General features: G+C 36.7%; 1 protein-coding gene across 1 annotated transcript in view; it reads left to right on the top strand.

The window, feature by feature from the left end:
• The window catches only part of ATAD2B (ATPase family AAA domain containing 2B), a 118,055-nt gene that overhangs the window by 64,590 nt on the left and 29,609 nt on the right, over positions 1-23,856 (top strand). Inside the window, exons 17-21 of the mRNA XM_081101490.1 lie at positions 427-562; positions 5,796-5,982; positions 15,698-15,883; positions 19,329-19,464; positions 23,610-23,806. Coding sequence (XP_080957616.1) covers positions 427-562; positions 5,796-5,982; positions 15,698-15,883; positions 19,329-19,464; positions 23,610-23,806 — 842 coding nt within the window. The remainder of the gene's footprint in view (positions 1-426; positions 563-5,795; positions 5,983-15,697; positions 15,884-19,328; positions 19,465-23,609; positions 23,807-23,856) is intronic.

Raw genomic sequence — 23,856 nt, forward strand, 5'->3', positions numbered from 1 at the left:
CGCCTCGTGAGTTCGACCGACCGGGAGTTCGATGATGAGTGCTGACCATCAGTGGGTGGCATGGAACAAAGGAAGGCCCTGGCTGGCAGCTGGCAGCTGGGGAAGGGAGGCCCTGGTTGGCGGCCAGCAGCCAGGGAAGGGAGTCCCCGGCCAATGGCCAGCAGCTGGGCAACCGGCAGCTGCCAGCCACTAGGGACCCTACCTGTGCACGAATTTTGTACACTGGGCCTCTAATAAGTATATAAGTTCTTTGATTTATGTTTTCTGGTCCCCTCAAAGATTGAGGTATGTCAGTCTGTTCCATGTCCATGCTTCTGGTTCATTTGATTTTTAAACCAATTTTTCTTAGCTTTTGTAGAGCATTAATATTAAATGACGTGATATGCCTCAATCTTTGTGATTTGTTTTTTGTTTGTTTTTGAACAGATATAGATACTCTAGTTTTAGATGATAGTGAAGATGAGAATGCTTTATCAATTTTTGAGACCAGTTGTCACTCAGGATCACCAAAGAAACAGTCATCAGCTGCTGCTGTACATAAATCCTACCTTCATTTTACAATGTAAGTAATGTAAATCACATTTCTTTCCATTTAGCATGATTTTTACTACTTTATGGTTAGAATTATGGTATATTTTTACTTATGGTTATAACCTTGAGGACTTTGATTTTCTGTTGTTTGGACCAGTTCTGGAACACTTACTGTGTATATTTTTTTGTGTGTGGTAGTAATAAATTGGTTTATTGGTCAGTTGTAAAGATTTTTTTCTAAACCAATTGTGTGACTTTTATTTAAACCAGAGTGGAAGGAGGGGTTACCTTTCGAAAATCAACTCATGTCCCTAATTTTATTGCTTTTTATTTGAACTAAAATGAACAGAAGTGAATTATTTACCATGGTTAGAATATTTTAATTTACAATAAGTTTCAGATGATAATTTAGGGACTCTAAGGGTACTAAAAAGATTTTGAATTAGAAATTGCTCAGTAATTAAACAAGTAACTTTTCAATTCTCAAAAATCACATTAGTTTACACTTTCCTAATTTAGATTTCTATTTACATTCACCTTTATCTATATTAAAGCAGCTTTTGCTGTGCACTTTAATGGGTAAACAATATTAGTGCTAATCTAATTTTAAATTAAGGGACCAAGTAGTTTCAAATACTAATAGCATCATCACTTGCATTTACATAATTATTATGAGAGTTAAAGGACCATAATGCTTAAGTCAGGTAAGTCTAATCGCACTTTCATTTGAAGATGTTGGGTTGTATGTTACGTTTAAGTAATTTTCCTTTTGACGTATTTTGAACAAACCTAAGTCTTCAACTTGAATTGAAGTTTCTCCCATGTAGATTTTGGTAAAATGTTATTTTAATTATTTGCATTGATAACTTGTTTATTTTGCATTTTTAAAAATGAGAAAAAATTACTTTCATTTACTCTTTTTTTCTTTTAACAGCAAGCTCTTTTATTAGAAACTTTTTTCTTTTACTCCTGGGTCATTACTTTTATGCCCTCAGGGAAATTTTCTTAGACTATTTCAGTAATTTTACAGATCTACTTTATTCATGGCTAAGGGAAAGCCAAACATCCTCCTCTTCCCACCTAGCTAGCCTGTGTGTGTGTGTGTGTGTGTGTGTGTGTGTGTGTGTGTGTGTAAATTGTTTTGACAATTTTAGTTATTTGGATTTGAAATACATGATAGCAGAGCTAAGAAACTATCAAAAGATAATATGTTCCAATTTTATAAGATAGTTCTGTTGTCAGTAAAGTGATACAGAAATAGATTTTGAGATGAGAAATTTTTTTATAATTTTTTTATTGATTTCAGAGAGGAAAGGAGAGGGAGAGAGAGATAGTAACATCAATGATGAGAGAGAATCATTAATCGGCTGCCTCTTGCTTGACCCACATTGGGGACTGAGCCCACAACTCGGGCATGTGTTCTTGGCCAGAATTGAACCTGGGACCATTTAGTCCACAGCCCGACACTCTATCCACTGAGCCAAACCAGCTAGGGCTAGTTTAGCCTTTTTGAAATGGGTTTAATTTTAGCTTCCTTTACATAAGCTTTTCTAGCTCTGATTTGACTTTAATACTGAGACAGCTGTATATTCTAAAATTAGCTTTTTTTTGGTTATAGATGTTTTGATAAATCTTATTCATTTATTTCTTTTCCACCCATTGTGCCAGCTTTTATGTGTTTACTATATGACAGGCACTGTACTAGGTGCTGAAGACATATGTATGATTAAAGTATAACTTTCTTAGTCTGGAGAAGTTCTTGTTATTGGAGATGACAAACATTGCAATATGGCTTAGGTGCTATGAAAGCAGAACTAAGAAGCTTTCATTGGGAAGTCCAGGAGGGCTTTGCAGGAGAAATAGTGACATTTGCTGTTTTTTTGAGTATGAAGGGATAGGAGTTAGCACCTGATGTTCATTGCAAACTAGATGTGTGGTAAATGTATAAAGCTTGGGGCCTTATGTATGATAATTCATATAGGTCTTAAAATAATCATATAGCTAATTTGTGGTATCATTATTTTATAGATGATGAAACTGAAACACTAAATTAATTGCCCATGATCATGCTGCTAGCGGGTGGCAGAGCCAGGGTCTGGACTGTTTGTTTCCTGGGATCATATTCTTTCTCTTATACTATGCAGTTTCCAAATTGATTTCTGAGCTTAATATGTAGATAGGAAAATGCATTGCTTTTCTGGGTAGGTTAGACAATAATATTTTTATACTTTATAAGAAATATACATGTTAGAATTTAAGCCTTTAATAAGGGTACACATTGTTTTTGGTTAGTTTTTTATTGGTTTGACTTCTGGTTTGAACAACGTGTGTTAGCGTGCCAGACCAATAAAAAAAAGGTGCTAGACACACAGAAAGCATGACTTTAATCCTGGTCTCCAGTAACATTAGCTTGGGCATTGCTGTGGGTTTCTGTTTCTGGGAATAGTTTCCTAAAACAGTATTGAAACCTTTAATTTAGATTTAAGATGAAATATAAGTAAAGATATTTAAGGTCTGTCAATCTGGTAGAGAACCCTTATGATGGAAAATAAGTTTACTTTCTTACAATATATTGCCATAAGGGGATGAGAAACACAGGTTTCTGAGGTTTTCCAAATGAAAATAGCTTTGTTTTTTCTAATTAGAAAGATGATATACTGTGTAGAAAATTCAAGTAATAAAGAAGAGCATAAAGAAGAAAGTAAAAATTAAAGCCCAGGCATCTGAAGGTAATATTTGTTAGTTTTGGTGACCACCCTTCCTGTGCATATAGACAGACCCACATAATATCTTACATAAACTATATCCTCCTTGTAAGGTTTTTAATATATCTTGCTGTTTTATCCATTATGTTGGGAATGTTATTTCATGTCAGTATATTTAATGCCGTTCTTTTGAAATAGCTGCACAGTACTTTATTTCTTAGATGTTCCTTATTTTATATAACCTTATTGATAAAAATTGAAGTTTCCAATTTTCCTCTTCTATAAGTAGTGCTATGGTAGTCAAATTTCTAAGTATACATCTTTGTACCACTATCATCTGATTCAATACTTAGGGTAAATTTTTAAAACTGTGATCACTTTGTCAAAGGGTATATATATTTGAAAACATGATACAAGTTGTTAAATTGCTTTCGGAAAGGTAGTACCAATTTCATTTTTATCATTAATATTTTTCCTATAGCCTTATCAATTCTAGTACAATTTGTCTTTTTAAATCTTTGCCAACCAAATAGACGAAAATAACATCTTGTTTATTTGATTCATTCATTCAAAGTGCCCATCATGTGTCGCATGCTGTCCTAGGTACCTAGAATATGTCAGTGAGCAAAATGGGCTATGGTCCTTACTCCCATTCAGCTTATGTTTTAGATGGAAACAGACAAAGAACAGTAAGTGTAATAGATAAATAAAATGTTAGAAGATACATACTATGAAAAAATATGGAGAATACTAAGAGGTAAGGGAGTTTTTGGGAGTGAGATAAGTTGCAGATATCCTTGCATATATATTTTGGTATGTATTTGACATACTTGCCAAATTTAATATTGGGAAATTGTACTTTTTCCCACTCCAACTCTCTGAGCCTTGGTTTCTTCGTCTGTTTAATAGGTGGAAACTACGTATTTCACAGAATTGTTAAGAAAGTTAAATGGCCGAAACCGGTTTGGCTCAGTGGATAGAGCGTCGGCCTGTGGACTGAAGGGTCCCAGGTTCGATTCCGGTCAGGGGCATGTACCTGGGTTGCGGGCACATCCTCAGTGGGAGATGTGCAGGAGGCAGCTGATCGATGTTTCTAACTCTTTATCTCTCTCCCTTCCTCTCTGTAAAAAAAAATCAATAAAATATTAAAAAGAAAAGAAAGTTAAATGATAAATTTGTATGAAGTGTTTGTTAGTAAAATAGGTTTAAATGTAAAATTGGACCTAACATCTTTTTTCAAAAATTTCTTGATTATTTTTTCCAGATAATGTGAATAAGCTTTAAATCTCCCTCTCTCAAATTCTTTTGGGATTTTGATTTGAATTTTTAAATGTATAAAATAAAATACATACATATATATATGTATTGACGTCTTTTATAAAATCAGACTCATGATGTATTCTATATCGTTTCATACTTTTCTTTCTTTTTTTTTTTTTATTAGTTAAGGTATTACAAATGTGTCCTCATCCCCCCCATTAACCCCCAACCTCCCCCCCCCCCTCGGCACACTCATGCTACCATCCCCCTGTTGTCCATGTCCATTGGTCTGGCTTATATACATGCATACAAGTCCTTCGGTTGACCTCTTCCCCTTACCCCCTCCCTCCCCTACTTTCCTTCTGGGGATTGATATCCTGATCGCTGTTTCTCAGTCTTTGGATCTTTCCCTTTTCATCAGTCTATGTTGTTCTCTATACATACTTTTCTTATAATATTGTTTGTTTTGCTATTTGTGTTTTTGCAGTTGTAAATAGGATCTCATTTCTTTTTTTATATTGGTTCTTGATGGTATTTAGGAAATCTTTTTGCCTTTCTGTTTCCATCTTTTGTTTTATTACTTTGCTGGTAGATTCTGACAATTATTAGAGGATTCTTTTGGATTTTCTAGTACATAATCTTCCTTTTCAGGTAACAGTGTTTTCTCTATTTCTTCCCATTAGTTCTATTTATTTGCTTATTGCATTCCTTAGAATTTACTTCATTACCTATAGTAATTGTATATGAATTTGTTTTATTTACTTGAATTTCATTAATATATTTTCGTAAACCTACCTTCTCTAGTGTAGGGCTTTAGATGTCATATTTGAGGGAATTAGCCTAGAAACAAAATTAGCTGCCATGAAAAAGTCCTACCCCCATTTAAAAAATTGTGGTTAAAATACATACAATTTAACACTTTAACCATTAAAAAAAAAAGTCCTATATTTTGGATAATCTTCAGATGTACCTCCTTGTTGAAATGGGATTCTTAACATTTGACCATGGATCAATAAAAACTAAATCACATATAGTGTCTGAAACATTTTCCAAGTTAATATATTTTTACCTTTTTTAGAAGTGGTTTTTATACTTTTACCTCTTGGTTATTATGGTCAGAGAGATCAGCATTTTAAAACTAATTAATGAAGAATGATTCACTTAAAAAATAAGAGAGATAGGGAAGTTCTATTATTTTGGAGTTATGTTCTTTTAATGTAAATATATTGACTAATATTTCATATTGATTTTCAGAGTGTATGGTTTCAAAATAATTATTATGTCTTACATGTATTGCAGGTCACCATATCATCAGCCAACCTCTTATAGGCCAAGATTATTGCTGTCTGGAGAACGAGGCTCAGGTCAAACTTCTCACCTTGCTCCAGCGCTTTTGCACACTCTAGAAAAATTCTCTGTGCACAGACTAGATCTCCCAGCACTTTATTCAGTTAGTGCCAAAACACCTGAAGAATCATGTGCACAGGTAGGTTTGTGCCATGTCAGAGCAGTTGCAACTACCTTGGTAGTATTAATAGATAAATTTTTTCAAAGAACAATAATATGAATATTAATTTTTTGTTGCTTATTTGTTAACATAATATTAAGGAAGAGAATCCTTTTGATGTGTAACATTTTTCAAAGTGAGCTTGTTGTTTTTACAATGATACTTCATTTCTGAAATTTTAATATTCTGTTTCTTGTTTGAAAGTTTAATGAAATGGTGTAGAAAGGGAGTTTCTTTTGCCTTTTTCTGACCCTCTTTTCAAAGCTATGGTTTCAGAGCCTTTCTAGACTTATCTCTGTACTTATAGGAAGGGAAATGATACCCATTTTGAGATGCCAAGACTTAAATATTTATCTAAAAACGTGTTATTTGATTTTCAACTACTTTATATTTGCTAAGTTGTGAAACAAAGTTCTAGTGAGACTGTTTATATTTCTTGAGGTTCTAACATATCACTATGAATTTATTATAAGTGTGCCATGTTATAACTAGAGGTTAGGGGAATACGTTTTTTTAGCCAAGGAATTGTGTCTTCACCTTTTCTGTATCTCTGGCACAGTGCAGCTTAAGAAGTGCTCATTGAACGTTTGAATAATTGATACTAATAAGAGGGTAATATGCTAATTAGATCGGGAAACCTTCTGGACAAAGCCATGGTGGTGGGGCCGAGGCAGAGGCAGTTAGGGGTGATCAGGCCGGGGGGGGGGCAGTTGGGGGTGAGCAGGCCGGCAAGTGGGGGAAGTTGGGGACAAGAAGGCTGGCAGGCAGAATGGTTAGGGGCGATCAGGCAGGCAGGCAGTTGAGTGGTTAGGAGCCAGCGGTCCCGGATTGCGAGAGGGATGTCCAACTGCTAGTTTAGGCCCTGTCCCCAGAATTGGGCCTAAACCAGCAGTTGGACATCCTCCAAGGGGTCCCGGGTTGGAGAGGGTGCAGGCTGGGCTGAGGGGACCTTCCTCCCCTGCCCCTTCGCGCCCCCGTGCACGAATTTCGTGCACCGGGCCTATAGTAGAGTAATAAAGATGTAATAAACTAATCGATGTAATAGAGTAGTAAAGAATTTGTACCCGTGTAGGGATAGATACAGTAATAGAACAAAAGAGAGAATTCATTTATGCCTGTATAGTAATGAGAATTTAGTATCTGATGATGATGCTATATTTAACATCAATAGATAGAATAGATGGATTATCTAATAAATGGTCTTAGAAAACTGGCTGGTTCAATAAGGGGAAAAGAAAAAAAACAAAACAAAACTGGATTTCCTACCTTTTTCTGTAACCCAAAAACAAATTCTAGATTGTCAGTGGAACTGTTATGAGCATTCATAAGGTCATATATTTATTATCTTGGGTATGGGAAAATGATTTTTAAGCAATGAACAAAATCCAGAAAACATAAAGATATGAACAAATTTGACTACACATGGCCAAAAAATTATTTAAGTAAAATTAATAGACATAATCTGGTAGATATATATATATATATTTTTTTAAATATATTTTATTGATTTCTTACAGAGAGGAAGGGAGAGAGATAGAGAGTTAGAAACATCGATGAGAGAGAAACATCGATCAGCTGCCTCCTGCACACCCCCTGGGGATGTGCCCACAACCCAGGTACATGCCCTTGACCGGAATCGAACCTGTGACCTTTCAGTCCGCAGGCCGACGCTCTATCTACTGAGCCACACCGGTTCGGCTGGTAGATATATTTTTAACATACATGTCAAGGACAAGTTTCCTAAACATAAAAAAAAAATGTTAATGTTACTAAGAAGAAATATTAACAGCCTAATATAAAAACTGGCAAAATTGGAGCATGCCATTTATAGGGAGAAAAAAAATATAAAAAGCAACCAATAAAAATCTGAAAAGATTCTTAGCCTCACTTATGAGTGAAAAAATATACAAATTAAAGCAACGAGATACCATTTTAAAACAACTGTTAGGCTTGTAAATATAAAGAGCTTGATAACACCAAGCATTGGAGATGTGGGGCACTCAGACATGGTTAGTAGAAATGTAAATTTATTGAACGATTTTGGAGTGTACTTTGGCACTGTCTTTTAAAATTTCAAGTACATATACCATTTGACCCAGGAATTTTACATTAAAGAATTTTCCCTAAAGGTATATTAGCTGTAAGTATTCACTGCTGAGTGAACAAGGATATTCATGACAGCATTGTGTAAAATTGCCAAACAAAATAAGACCAAAAGAAACAAACGGAATGTTCTTTAATGGTGGACTGGCTAAAATAAGTTATGGTATATTCTCACATACAGAGGGATATGGTGAAGCCATTAACAAAGCTGAGGTAGTCTTACATAGGCTGATATAGCAGTTGAAGGAGATATTGGTGAAAAAAAGCAAGTTTTAAATCAATCTAAGTATGATATTCTTTATGTAAAAAAAGCCTTAAAAATGCTATATCCATGCTTATATATAAGTGGAGAGTTTATCTACGAATACCCCTCCCCCCCCAACAACAACAACCATCTGTTAATAATAATTGCTTTGGCATGGGGGAAGGAATTTGAAGGGTTGGGGAAATGGATAAATTTGGTCATTTTAGTTTATACTGTGCTGCATTGCTTGGAATATTATTTTTCTTTTTATACGTATATTTGACAGTATCAATCAAACAAGATAGAATCACATTGAAAGGAAAACATTTTCACACTGGCCGGTGTGTCTCAGTTGCTTGGAGTGTTGTCCTGTACACCAAAAGGTGGCGGGTTCAATTTCCAGTCAGGGTACATGCCCAGGTTGCGGATTTGATTCCCTGTGGGGGCGCGTACGGGAGGCAACGGATCAATGTTTCTCTATCCCTTCTTCTCTAAAAAAAAAAAAAAAAAAAAAAAAGGCACAAAGTTCCAGTTATAAAATAAATAGATCCAGACATGTAATGTACAACATAGGGAATGTAGTCAACAATATTGTAAGAACACTGCACATTGACAGATGGTTACTAGACTTAAAGTGGAGATCACTTCGTAAGATGTATAAATAAATGTTGAATCACTGTTTTGTACACCTGACACTAATATTGTATGTCAACTATATTTTAAGAAAAAATAAAGTATGTGCATTTCAAAAAATAAAAATAAATCAATAAAAAAGAAAGAGGAACATTTTCAAAATGAGAGGACAGTCTGCCTGTTGTTTTTTATGGCTAGTATGTGTACATATTTACAAACATTTCTGGCTTAGTAAGGAAGTACTTAGGAAGCATTGTAGTAAACTACACATTGATATTACTGAGATCCTAGAACTATTTTTCCTGAATCCTAGTTGGCATCATTGGGCTAAATTTGAATTCTAACTGCATGCTCTTTGGTCTCTTTCACATTTCTTGGCTCTTATTACTTTTTTTTTTTTTTTTTTTTTGGTCATGTGAGTGGAGAGGATAAAGAGAGGTGTCACTTGGTAGTGGAAAACAACAAAAAGCCAGTATTTATTGTTTTGGTTGTATTACATTGCTTCTAATACACCAAGACGTCTCATCTCTGCGTTCACCTGCAGGCTCCTGGGTTAGAACTAGAGCTTGTTCTTGAGTGACCAGCAACTGGATGGTCCAGTCTGCCAAGGAACTGAGTCAGAATTTTGTAGTCATGGTAGTAGAAGCTTAGACTTCCTCTGAACACTGGCCAGAGACCAGATTAACTCTTCTGGTTAATCTCTATTTGTATCTTAAGTGCTTATTTAAAAATATTTCATTTATTTATTTTTTTAAAAATATATTTTATTGATTTTTTACAGAGAGGAAGGGAGAGAGATAGAGAGCCAGAAACATCGATGAGAGAGAAACATCGATCAGCTGCCTCCTGCACACTCCCCACTGGGGATGTGCCCGCAACCCAGGCACATGCCCTCGACCGGAATCGAACCCGGGACCCCTCAGTCCACAGACCGACGCTCTATCCACTGCGCCAAACCGGTTTCGGCTAAAAATATTTTAAATTCACGAACATAATACTGTCTTTAAAAAAAATCTTCATTATGTGATGAAACTGAGGAACTTATTCTTAACTTGTAGAGATTGGGCAGGCCTGATTATAAGTTAGGTATAAGTTTTTGAAGAGAGAGAGCATGAATCAGGTGCTGAAAGATTGGAAAGATTAAAAAACCCTTCTTTCTATACTTTTGTCCTATTTTTCCTTTCTTTTCTTCTCTTTTGCCTTTCTTCTCTTGGGAGCTAGTCCTCCTGTAGACAAGATTATCTCTAAATAAATGTGGAACATAAGGGTTCAGTCTGTGGCTAATCATTATTCTGTGCTCTTTTCCCCAGCCTCTAAGATACTTAATATAAAATTGGTTACTAAGCTCGGCTGGTGTGCCTCAGCAGTCGAGCATCAACCCAGGAACCAAGTGGTCCCCAGTTAGGGCACATGCCTGAGTTTTGGGCTCGATCCCCAGTAGGGGGGTGTGCAGAAGGCAGCCAATTGATGATGTTCCGCTTTCATTGATGTTTCTATCTATCCTCTTCCTTTCTCTCTCTCTGAAAATCAGTAAAAACATAAAAAAATAAAATTGGTTACTAAATACTGTAACATGAACATGAAAGGTAATCATAAAGGAAAGAAGTTCTAAATCACCTTTAAAGGGCTTTATTTATCCTATCCTATAAAATAAAAAGTTAATATGCAAATTGACTGAAATTTTCTGGGCATGCTTATCAAATTTTCTGATTCTCTGGCTCCACACCCATAGATTCTGATTCATTAAATTTGGGGTGAGCCCTAGGAATCTGCACTTTAAATATCCCAGGTTTTACTATTCTAGGCCTTCAGTGGATCCCACTTTGGGAAATGTAGTACTTTTGCTGATCACTGGATACTAGTTAGACATTTATTACTGAAACAATTGCCAGAGATCACGAAGTGGAAGTGTGTGTGTATGTGTGTACACGTTATCTGAGTAATTCATAGGCTCTAGAAAGAGAATGGAAAACCTTGGTGTAGCCTGGAAGGTTTATAGTTGTTTCATTAAGTTCACGATTGATTATTGAATTCTACAGTAAGGCTGGAGATGTTAGTATCTGTAGTAAAAGATTTACCCGTATTAACACTCTTAAAAACAACAATAACAACTATGATTTCCCTTTTCTGACATCTTCAAATGTATTTTGTTGCCTTTTGTATTATTTCTATTGTTGATTTAGGCAAAAAGTGATTGAGTGTGCTGTATTTTATCTTTTTCATTAATACAGAAGTATGGTTGAATTGATACATTTGTATATGATCTGTCAGTTTGAGTCCTATACGATGTTGCATATCATTTTAAATGGTTAATGAGGTCTTTTTTTAGGTGAAAACTTTAGTATTTTTCTTTCCTCAGAAAGAAAATGTACCTGGAAATGCCCAGAGGAAATCCTTTTTGATTAAGTAGAATTAAGGAACTAATATACTTACCTATGTGTTTACTTTGGATTCTCGTGTGTTTGTGCATAAGGGTTTCTGGATTTTTCCTAGCAGTCTGTGTATACTTTGGATACTCTTGTGTTTGTGTATATGGCTTTCTGTTTTTGAATTGTAAACAAATTAAATCATACTGGTCCAGCATCTACCACATTTACAAAAATTCTTGAAGTTTTTAGGCAATGAATATACCAGAAAAGAAATTTGAGCAATTTAATTTTCATAAGTTGATTTGTATTATAATTATTATTCAGAAATCCTAGTATAGTTATGTTTTATAACAAGCTGATTTTTGTATGCTTGGAGAGAAACTGGGTACTTTATTTCTTTATTCCTGAATCTTCATATCCCAAACAGTGCCTTCTTTTCACAGAGGTGCTCAATAAATCTTAGGTAAATAGAATATAAATGGAGTAAAATGATATATATGAAGTACAAATATCAGCAACATAGATATCTTTTTTTTTAATATATTTTTTTAAAATATATTTTATTGATTTCTTACAGAGAGGAAGGGAGAGAGTTAGAGAGTTAGAAACATCAATGAGAGAGAAACATCGATCAGCTGCCTCCTGCACATCTCCCACTTGGGGATGTGCCTGCAACCCAGGTACATGCCCTTGACCGGAATCGAACCTGGGACCTTTCAGTCTGCAGGCCGACGCTCTATCCACTGAGCCAAACCGGTTTCAGCTTTTTAAAATATATTTTATTGATTTTTTACAGAGAGGAAGGGAGAGAGATAGAGAGTTAGAAACATCGATGAGAGAGAAACATCGATCAGCCGCCTCCTGCACATCTCCTACTGGGGATGTGCCTGCAACCCAGGTACATGCCCTTGACCGGAATCGAACCTAGGACCTTTCAGTCCGCAGGCCGACGCTCTATCCACTGAGCCAAACCGGTTTCGGCAACATAGATATCTATTTTAATATTTTGTGATAACATGGTATAAGGCATTAAATTTATTTTAATAGTGCTTTTAAATTTTTATAAAAATTGAGATATTTTAGCCCCCAAGACTTTTCTTTTATTTACGTTGTATGAATTTAGCACATTCAAAATACTGTAAATGTGATCAAAACAAATTCTGGAAGTTTATTGATGACAGAAAGTTGTTTTCCTCTCTCATACAGCTCCTTTTAGGAAGGTGAAAGCTGTACTGGCTTGGAGCTTTCTGCTTCATGTATATTTGTTTTAAAATTATTCTAGCTTTCACATTCTGAAGGAAATAGCAAGGGCTGTATATTCTTTTTATGTATTTATTATATTTTTATTGATTTCAGAGAGAAAGGGAGGGGAAGAGAGAGATAGAAACATCAATGATGAGAGAGAATTATTGATCGGCTGCTTCCTGCATGCCCCACATGGGACCGAGCCCACAATCCGGGCATGTACCCTGACCTGGAATTGACCCATGATCTCCTTGTTCATAGGTCGGTGCTCAACCACTGAGCCATGCCGGCTGGGCTGTCTATTCTTAATTTTTAAAATATAGTACATTTTTGTGCCCTGAACATTTTAATTTGGCAGCTAAAGTACTAACTTGAAAGTCTAGCTTTTGAGATGATAAGGACTATAGATGCAGTTTATATTATTAGTGTTTCCTCACGTGGGTACTTCTAACTTCAGTGGCCTGATTTTTGCCTTTCATATCTTTAATATTCAGAGGGAGTAGTTTGTGATTTTTTATAAATAAATAAACAAAACTATGTTATATAAGGGACCATGCTATCTGGGGGCAAGAAGAGGCCAGAAGGAAATGGAGTATATTGTTTAAAGAATCAAAATGAACAGTTCCCATACACTGATGTTTGTTCATTTTATTTGTGCAAGAGTGCTGGTCATGTCAGAGGCGTTTTGAAACGGTTGGTTCAGTAATTTGGCCTACTGTCTTTTTTTCTCTATAACAGTTTTTCTGTTTTCTACTACACCTTGCACATGCACCAATCCAAGACACCCTGTAGGTGAGTATTTTTCTAGTTATCAAATGGCATCACTTATTCCCAAGACAGTTGCCACTTCACTAAAACTAGGCTTTATTTTTCTACTTGGAATTATCTGGTAAATTGGTTTCATAGAATGTATCTTATTCCACAACTTTAAAAGCTACCAGCAAATTGCTGAAGAGCTGTTTTTACATTATAGAAAAGTCACAATAGGATTATCCTTTTTTTCTGAAATTTTAAATACTATTCTCAGAGTCTGTACTCTTTGAATTTTCATTATGAAAACTGGAAAATTAGAACAGATTGAGTACATATTTAAAGAAAATATGAAAGTTTATTTTAATACTCTGAGATACAATGGAGCAAAGAATTTAAAAGAAAACTTGTTTTAGTAGTGCTGTTCAATTTTTCTAGAAATTAAAGATGTTTTTCCTCCAAAGGCTTAGGAGAAAAAATTTGGAAAAACCCTCAACTCTGTTAGTGTTGGTGATGCTTATATATATATCTAGTTCAGCCCTGCAAATAAGTTTAAAATACTACAGTGCAGCATTATTTAACTCCTGGCTCTGTAAAGTTTTTACTATCCCTTAACCTCGAGTTGCTTTGCCCATACTCTTTAGCACTTGTTAGCAGTGAGGTGTTCTCAACACATCTTCCAAGAAAACCTAACCTACAGGTACTAGAATGAAAGGCCAAATTTCATTTTTTAAAAACACGTTGGTTTCTCATCTCCCTGCGCATGTGGTACTTGCACAACTGAACTAGGTAGCTACGTTGGTGAGGTTTCTCAGTAAGCTGTATAGCTTGTTAGTCTTTTCCATATACTTTTTCTCCCAGCTGACTCTCCCTAGTTACCAGCACAGAGTGCGAGTTGGAAAGTGACAAAAGGCATTGGTCACTGTCTTCACACATCATGCCTAATCTGGGTGGCATGTAATAATACTTTTTTAAATCAAATGCCTCACTTGCCTTTGTGCTGCTGTGTGGTTCCTTCATTTTGCCGATATTTATGCTTGTTTTTCTCTTATGAATTTTCTACAAGAACTTTGGAAAACAATAATCCTTGGATTTTCAAGATCCAGGATAAGAGGGTGCATGTTTGCAGAAAAGGTCAAAATTTGAGTCCTGAAGGAGTTGTACTGTACAACTGTTCTGGATTGGTGGATATGCAAATGTTAAAGGAAGGGAAGGAGCAAATGTTACTTTCGATGTGAGTGATCATAACATCTACATTTTATTTGAGCATCTTTCATCTGGTTTATTATTAAATTGGCAATATATTTTATTTTATACAGGATGTTTAAACTGTGTAAAATGTAGTTGAAAAATTCATGCAACTGGTAGGCTTCCTCATTAAGAAAAATAATCCTTTTGATTCTTAGAAACATTTCTATTAATCCTAATCATTTTAAATATTAAATTCTTATTTCTGTATCTTGAACATTATATAGGTTAATTGAAATGTGTGTTTTAAAATAAGGAAAAATAGAGAATTTTAGAAATAGAATTCTCTAAATTGAAGAAAGATAGATTTTTGCACTTATTTCTACACTTGTTAAAAGTCTTAAAGAGATGTCATATTAACTTGTGAGAATTTATTGATGGGCTCTTGAACTGTTGTTGACGTATATGTGAAGGGTTGTAGTTCTGCTTGGCAGCTTACTGATAGCCAAGCTGTTCTTTATTGGTGTTTGTTGGTAGACTGCGGCTGAAGCTACAATAGGACTCTTTTTAATACCTGAGGAAACTTTACCTTGTATTTTCTGACAGTGTCTCAGAGTTTTGTGCTAATATATTTATTGCTTGCTTGAGATGCCAGGGTATTTTGTGACGATTTTGAATTGAAGATTGAATTAAGGTAATTTAGGGAGGTGAAGAAGTGGTTCAGCAGTAGTACATTAATTTTAAGTCTATGGTGGTACATTTTGTTTAAAATGTTTATTTCATATGTTTAGTGATTTTAGCCACTGTGCACAAACATGTAAACTATGTCTTCCTTTTTTTGTGCTTACTGATATCTCTGACGTAGGTGACATCCTTATCTCTTCATTTGCAGCATATTTTATAGATAAGTGGAACAGTTTGATACCTTTATATTATTAATATCTACTGAATAGGAATAATAAAATGGCGAAAAATACTTTAGGTGGGGCAAGGGTAGATAGAAGCTATTTGGCTTGTGCATCATATCTTGCACAACTTAAATATTTGGGCTGAAAAGAATTACTATAATAGGCCTGACACATTTTTTGTATTTGGGGTTTACTGGGTAGACTTTAGAATGATATCAGTTTGAATTTTTAATTCCTTTTTTTTCCTTAATTAGATTTTTCGTGAAGCTCGAAGAACAGTACCTAGTATTGTTTACATGCCTCACATTGGTGATTGGTGGGAAGCTGTCAGTGAAACTGTGAGAGCAACTTTTCTGACTTTGCTACAAGATATACCATCATTTTCACCTATATTTCTGTTGTCTACCTCTGAAACCATGTACAGTGAACTTCCTGAAGAGGTAAGAACTGCTTGAATGTTGATCGCTAGTATATTGTTTTAAAATAGTTGACCTTGCCCTGGCTAGTGTGGTTCAGTTGGTTGGAGTGTTGTCCTGTGCGCCAAGAAGGTGGCAGGTTTGATTTCTGGTCAGTGCACATACCCAGGTTGTGGATTGATCCTCAGTCTGGGCACATGCTGGAGGCAGCCAGTCGATGTTTCTCTCTCACATCAGTGTTTCTTTATCTCTCTAATTACTATAAAATCAACTGGCAAGATTCATGCCTTAGCTGTACTACTTACTAGCTCTATGACTTAAACAAGTTAACATCTAAGTTTGTTTCTTTTTTGGTATAGTAGTATATTCCTCACTATTGTTGTGAAGATTGAGATAATTCATGCTTAGACCAGAACCCAACATGTATATATATATAGCATCTACTAAAAAGACTTTAGCTGTATTGTCATCAATTCCATTATAATTATCCTTCTCATCTGTTAGATTATTTGTTGGGATTTGACCTTTCAGCTTTTTCATTGGCAGCACCATGCTAAGTTGAATATTATGATGATGATGTATATTTTTCAGATCCGATATTTAGCTTTTGAGTTCAAATTCAATTTATATTTAATATATTAAAATCAAAGGTAAAAATCACAGTTTTAGAAAAAAAGTAGTATATCAAGTCATGTGAATGAAATTGATTTTCAAAAAATTATTTTAATACCCAGGTATTTAGGAATTGGTGATTGATGAAACAGAATATTCTATATACATGTGGTGAAGTTCCTAGTCAGCAATAAATGAATAAACTATTGATACAGTTTACAGTGTGGATGAACCTCAGTATATGATGCTAAGTGAGAGAAGCTGGACACAAAAGACTACTAGTTGAATGATATACACTTTGTAGAAGAGGCAACTCTCTAGAGACAGAAAGCAAATCTCCAGTTGTTGGTCTGGGAGTCTGAATGTGAGGGACTTGATTGCAAATGGGTATGAGGGAAGGTTTTGGAGGTGATGCAAATGTTGTGAAACTGCAAATGTTCTAAAACTGACTTGTGATGGTCGTATAGCTGAATGTACTAAAAACCATTGAGCTTGAAAAGGATTAATGAGAGCCGAAACCGGTTTGGCTCAGTGGATAGAGCGTCGGCCTGCGGACTGAAAGGTCCCAGGTTCGATTCCGGTCAAGGGCATGTACCTGGGTTGCGGGCATATCCCCAGTGGGAGATGTGCAGGAGGCAGCTGATCGATGTTTCTCTCTCATCGATGTTTCTAACTCTCTATCTCTCTCTCCCTTCCTCTCTGTAAAAAATCAATAAAATATATTAAAAAAAAAAAAGAAAAGGATTAATGAGAGACATTAGAAGGTATGCATAAGTATACCTGTGGAAGTCAGAGAAAGCGTCACCCAGAAAGCATTGGCTTGAGTAGAGAGTTAAAAACTGGTTTAGGAAAGAGTGAGTTGCATGTATAAAGACCAGTGTGAACCACGGTGAGAGACAGAATGGTTTTTTAGGGAATTATACAAGACTTGTCTTCTTGCAGCATGATGTTTGAGGCTGAGAATGTCAGAAAATAAGTTAGGAGTAAATTGAAAGAAAAATAATTTAGCCTACTTATAAAATGATGGATTCTGAGATCGTTGTAATAACCTGGCAGGAATACCACAGGATTATTGTAGACTTACTTTTGGTATGTTTTATATTCGCAAAGTTTAACACAGTGTTGAAAAATGTTGAGAAGGGAGAATATTTAATTAAAACTGAAAAGAAATGTTTTGCTATCTTTGAACAAAATTCTGCTACTTCTAGGGTATTGTGTTGTGTCTGTTTTGTCAGGACAGAATTAATGTTAGCTATTTTGGCTATATTTTGTCTAATGCCTCTTGACTCTTACAGGGTCTCTATGTTTCTCTACCTTTATGATATCAGAATGCTTTCTTTTGAGACCCTTTAAGATCTTGATAGCAGGAAGTAAGCCTATTTTCTTCAAGTTTATATCTGCGGTGTCTGGCACATAATGATATTCAGTGGTAAATATACACACCAGAACTTCTGAATAAGGGCCAGCAAAGCAAAGACCAAAGGGTTGGAGGGAATTGCACAGGAAACTAGTCTAAAAAAATACTAGAAGGATACAAAGTGAAATTTTATAAACTCTTAAAGGATTTGGCTTTGGGTTGAGGTAAATAAATTCCTTTCAAATTTTGAATTCTAGTTTCTACTTTTCATTGATTATTTCTTCTCTATCTTAGAATTTAAGAGCTAGAAAAGTCCTTTATAGATTATGTCATCTAGTCTTCTCTATTTATTCATTTTGTGATCTTAAGCTAGTTACTTAAACCTTTACAAGCCCAAGTTTCATCTTTTAAATGAGGGATGCCTCTATACCTCATTGTTATAAAGATTGAAATAATATTTATGAAGTTCATAGTCTTCAATTCATTAAGTGGTTAGACATAACAAATTGAATGGATTGTCTAAAGCTTACCACAAATATATGGCTACATTTGGGCTAAAATCTGATGTCTTGAATTTTAATCCAGTATTCCCATACTGTCATGGTTGGTACTTTCTCATATTAGTGACTGCTTCCCTTTTTAATTATACTTCCCAGTTTGATGTGGGTTGGGGAACAGAAGAACGAGCTTTACTCATTGAGTACATGCTTGTGCATTACTGTGTGCCAGGCCCTGTGGTAAGGTATAGAAAAACAGATGACTAAGAAATGGTCTGTTCTTGGGGAGTTAGGTGTCTAGAAGTAGAAATAGACCTTCTAGAAAAACATATAAGTTAAGTGTGCAGTCAAATGTGGATGACATAAAGAAGATTTTAAAAGCATACCTTGCAAGGGGGATAGTTGGGATTAAAGTCTTTATAGAGCAGATGAACACAGGAGAGGTATAGATAATGCAGCTGGAAGAACCTGACTTACTAATTTTGCTTGGGAGTTTTGCATGGAAGATGGTGCCATTGTGGAGCATTCTGTAAAGAGACTGATGTATAGTTCATCTACAGTGAAATAGAGTCGGTATGGAAAGAAGCCAGAGAAGAGGAAGTGCAGAGAAACAGTGGAAGAGCAAACAGTGTTGGCCACTTGCCAGCTGTCTGTTGTAGGTGCTCGGTAATTACTTTTCAGCTCCTATGCACAAAGCGCTCTGTGATTGTTGCCATCTGACTGTTACATTGAACTATCCTTTTTACTGTTATCCTCAGACTCTTCCAGCTACAGTAAAATTTATTAATGACTTGGGAAACTAAATCATTCTTCCATTCTTGTTTAGTTCATGAGGTTGAACTTTTCAATAGTGTAGCCTGGGACTAGGTTAATTCTAACCCCACGCGAATCTTAAATGAAGATTGCAAATGGTACTAGAAATTAAGAAATTGTAATTGGATATAATATGTAAGCTTTTAATTCTCTATATATTTAATATTTTTGTGTGTGTGTTTGTTTATAGGTTAAATGTATCTTTAGAATACAGTATGAAGAGGTCTTGTATATTCAGAGGCCTACTGAAGAAGACAGAAGAAAATTTTTCCAAGAATTGATTCTTAATCAGGCATCAGTAGCTCCACCACGAAGGAAACACACTGGTAAAGTTCCTAAATCCTTTAGGAAAATGGATGTGGGGAGTGGAGTTAAGAGATGGCTTTTCTTGGAGTCATTTTTCAAAAATCCATTTCTTTGTGGAAGTGAAGATAGTTTTCAGGTTCTATTTATCTTTAGATGGACTTATGTAGAAGTGGCATTGTGCTCACCTTATTTCAGATTGAGAAGTACAGCCTCATTGATAAAGCTTTACTAATAGATGGCAATTACTGAAGTGTTCTCCTTATCACTTCAATCCAGATGCTCTTGGTAGATTTCACATTCTGAGGCTCAAAAAATCAAAGAAAAAAAGTCTTTGGTTCTGTTCTTAGTCACTGTAAGTACTGAGGACTCAAACTGTCAGTTTGTGAAACACCAGGTGTTGTGCTGATTACTTTGAGGGCCAGTAGCTGATTGGAACATTTGCCTTTTCTGGTTTATTTTATTTATTGATTAAATTTTCAAATATTTATTGAGCACCTATTATATTAGACGAGAGGCCTGATGAACGAAATTTGTGCGAGAGTAGGCCTTCCTTCCCCTGGCTGCCAGGCACCGGCTTCCCTCTGGCACCCGGGACCCGGGCTTCCCTTGTAGCCCCGGCTTTGTCCAGAAGGACGTCCGGTCTAATTTGCATATTATGCTTTTATTATTATAGGTATCTTATGCAACTAGGCACTTGGAAATCTATCATGGCTTTGTTTTGAGGATTAGAGTTTTCTTAGATTTGGGCTCAGAGCATTAAGAGGGGCCTCAAAATTTGTCAGATTTCAGTCCCCTGCCTTAAATAAGGACTACATTCCAAGTCATTCAAAAGAGTTTCTTTTCCTAGTCTTAAAGATAATAATCCTTAATTGTTCAGCCTCTTCTGGAAAATAATAATCCTGTTAGTGAAGAAAAAAAAAAAATCTAAGCCTCTTTCTCCTGGTTCTTTTTTTAAAATCTTTATTGTTGAGATTATTATAGATGTCCCTCATTTTCCCACCATGCCCTCCCTCCCACCCCAGACCCAGGCCTGTACCACCCTATTGTTTGTGTCCATAGGTAATGCATATAAACATATAAGATCTTTGTTTAATTTCTTCCCATCCCCCTTCCCTCTGAGAATCGTCAGTCTGTTCCATTTCCATGCCTCTGATTCTATTTTATTCACCAGTTTATTCTGTGCATTAGATTTCTTATTCGTTTATTTTGATTTTTAGATTCAATTGTTGATAGGTATGTATTTGTTGCCATTTTGTTCTTATTTTGGGGGGGTCTGGTGTGGGGTTGGAACCCCTTGCTTCTCCAGGCGGCCTCCGCAGAGACAATCTCCCTCCCAATTAAAAAAGTGGCACATGTGGGTGCCAGACCAGCCCGTTCTGCGCCTCTGCACCTCCTACCAGTCTCAGTGTGCTTTCTTCTTTACTTCTCTAGTTGTAGGACTTCCATTCAGCCAGCTTTCCTGCAGTTCTAGATGATGGTTGTTGTGTATTTTAGTTGTAATTTTGATGTGGTTGTGGGAGGTGGCGAGTACAGGCATATACCTACGCCGCCATCTCCCCTTGTTCTTTTATGTTGCTTGTCGCTGTTCTTGTAGGATATTAAATACATCTCCCATCCCTGCCAAGTGTTTGCTTTTCCATATTCATTCTACTTCTTTGTTTTTAACTGGTTATGCCATCTAACACATTATAATGTTATAGAGGCCCGGTGCATGGATTCGTGCACCGGTGGGGTCCCTCAGCCTGGCCTGTGGGGATCAGGCCTAAATCAACTCTCTGACATCCCCTGAGAGGTCCCAGATGGCGAGAGGGTGAAGGCCAGGCCGAGGGACCCCACTGGTACACGACTGGGGTCCAGAAAAGACCGTGGAAGGGCTCCAGGGCATGTCCGGCCCATCTCGCCCAGTCCTGATTGGCTAGACCCCAGTAGCAAGCTAACCTACTGGTTGAGAATCTGCCCCCTGGTGGTCAATGCACATCATAGTGACTGGTTGAACGCTCAAATGAATGGTTGGATACTTAGCATATTAGGTTTTTATTATATAGGACTAGAGGCCCAATGCACAAAAATTTGTGCACTCGGTGTGTGTGTGTGGGGGGTCCCTCAGCCAGGCCTGTGCCCTCTCACAGTCTGGTACCCCTCGGGGGATGACCACCTTCTGGCTTAGGCCTGCTTCCCGGGGGATTGGGCCTAAGCTGGCAATCAGACATCCCTCTGGCAGCCCAGCAGCCCTCGGGGGATGTCCACTTGCCAGCGGGGAGCAGACCTAAGCTCCAGTTGGACATCCTTTGTGCTGCTGAGGAGGCAGGAGAGGCTCCCACCACCACCACTGTACTGGCAGCCATCAGCCTGGCTTGTGGCTGAGCAGAGCTCCTCCCATGTGAGAGTGCCCTGACCACCAGAGGGCAGCTCCTGCATTGAGTGTCTGCTTCCTGGTGGTCAGTGTGTGTCATAGTGACCAGTCATTCCAAGTCTTTCTGCTGTTAGGGTCAGTTTGCATATTACCCTTTTACTATATAGGATAGAGGCCTGGTGCATGGGTGGGGGCTGGCTGGTTCTCCCTGAATGGTGTCCTGGATCAGGGTGGGGGTCCTGCTTGGGTGCCTGGCCAGCCTGGGTGAGGGGATGATGGCTGTTTGAAGCTGGTCACACCCCCTTCAGGGTGGGGGTCCCCACTGGGGTTCCTGGCCAGCCTGGGTGAGGGGCTGAGGGCTGTTTTCAGGCTGGCCAGCAACGTAAGCTCCCAGCCTCTCCTTTTTTTCTTTTTCTTTTTTTATTCTGGGATTTATTTACCTTCTATAATTGAAACTTTGTTGCTGCTCTAGCTCCGAGGCCATGGCCTGCTGAAAGCAGGTATCTGGGGTTTGTTTAGCTTCTATAATTGCAACTTTTTTGCTTAGAGTGGAGCTCAGAGCCTGGCTGCAGCAGGGAGGAAGCTTGGCTTCCTCCATCACTGGAGCAAGCAAACCTCTTGCTTGCTTCAGCTGCGTGGCTGCCGGCCGCCATCTTTGTTGACGGTTAATTTGCATATCTCGCTGATTAGCCAATGGGAAACGTAGCGGAGGTACGGTTAATTTCAATCTTTGTCTATTATTAGGCAGGATGACCCTTTAGTGGCTCCTTTCCACATATTCTCTGTTTTAATGAACACCTATCAAATGGCTATAGTTGTGAATCCCACCCACACCCCTGGAAACCTTGGGAAATTCAATATGGAATTTATGCCTAGTGATTATTGGTTGTTGCCTTCTATATTTCTAAGTATTTAAAATACTTCATTGTGAAAATGATTCATTTTAATAAAGTGTCTTCCATTCTCCTAGATATATTTTAGTTCCATAGATCTGAATTTTCTGTGTTAATGATTAATATAATTCATTTTATTTTTGAGTTGCTTCTGTTGACTTTCATTTTTCATTTTAGAGGCTATTTGAAATCAACAAGAATCCTTAGAATTTTAATCCTGAGCTTCAGTATGATACCAGGAAAGACTTTTAAGGAATTAGAGAAGTGTAATTTTAAAAGTTAATACTTTACCTTTTAAGATTTTTTTGTTTTCTTTGGGGGGAGGTGGTAGATAGTATATCACATATTTTATATGTAATGCTTTAGACTTGGTTTTCCATCTTCTTGCTGTGTCTTTGGAATTCTCTGTTCAGTTTCTACTTTTATTTTGCTCCCAGCAGGTGCCATTTACTATCCATACTATGTTGTACTAAGAATATGAAGCTAGGAGACTAAACTCAGAATTCTTTGGGAATAGGAAGGATCAATGAATTGGTACATGACCATTTCACTTTCATGCATATAAGGCAACCCCATTTTGATAAGCAGGTTTTAAACAAGCAAGTCAGTATACAGTACTTTACTGATGTTGGTTTGAAATATCTTTCATAAGTTGTATGTAAATAATGTTTCAAAATCAAATTATTTAAAATCATATCATTTGCCATTTAAAGGAGTCCTGTTGTAAGTTATTTTATAAAGTTAAACTATTCCTTAACATATCTGGCTTCCATTCAAATTTTACATGCTGGATTTGCATGGCTCACCTGTGTTTGGAATTCTCCTTTTCTTAAAAGAACATTGTGAGAGAATGCCAGAAAAGTAATTGAGGTCCTGGCCTTGCCATCTTGGAATCAACATTTTCTTCAATTTTCTTTAGGTCTTTGTGCTATGGAAGTGCTTCCTCTTGCACTACCTTCTCCACCTCGTCAATTATCAGAATCAGAGAAAATTCGGATGGAGGACCAGGAGGAAAATACTTTAAGAGAGTTGCGGTTGTTTCTCAGGGATGTAACCAAGAGGCTGGCCACAGATAAACGCTTTAACATCTTCAGCAAACCGGTGGATATTGAAGAGGTCTTGTTTCAGTAGTGTGCAAACAGTGAAGTTGAACTGGCTAAAAGAAA

The sequence above is a fragment of the Myotis nattereri genome, assembly GCF_964212035.1.
Source record: "Myotis nattereri genome assembly, chromosome: 10".
In the NCBI taxonomy this organism is placed as follows: domain Eukaryota; kingdom Metazoa; phylum Chordata; class Mammalia; order Chiroptera; family Vespertilionidae; genus Myotis; species Myotis nattereri.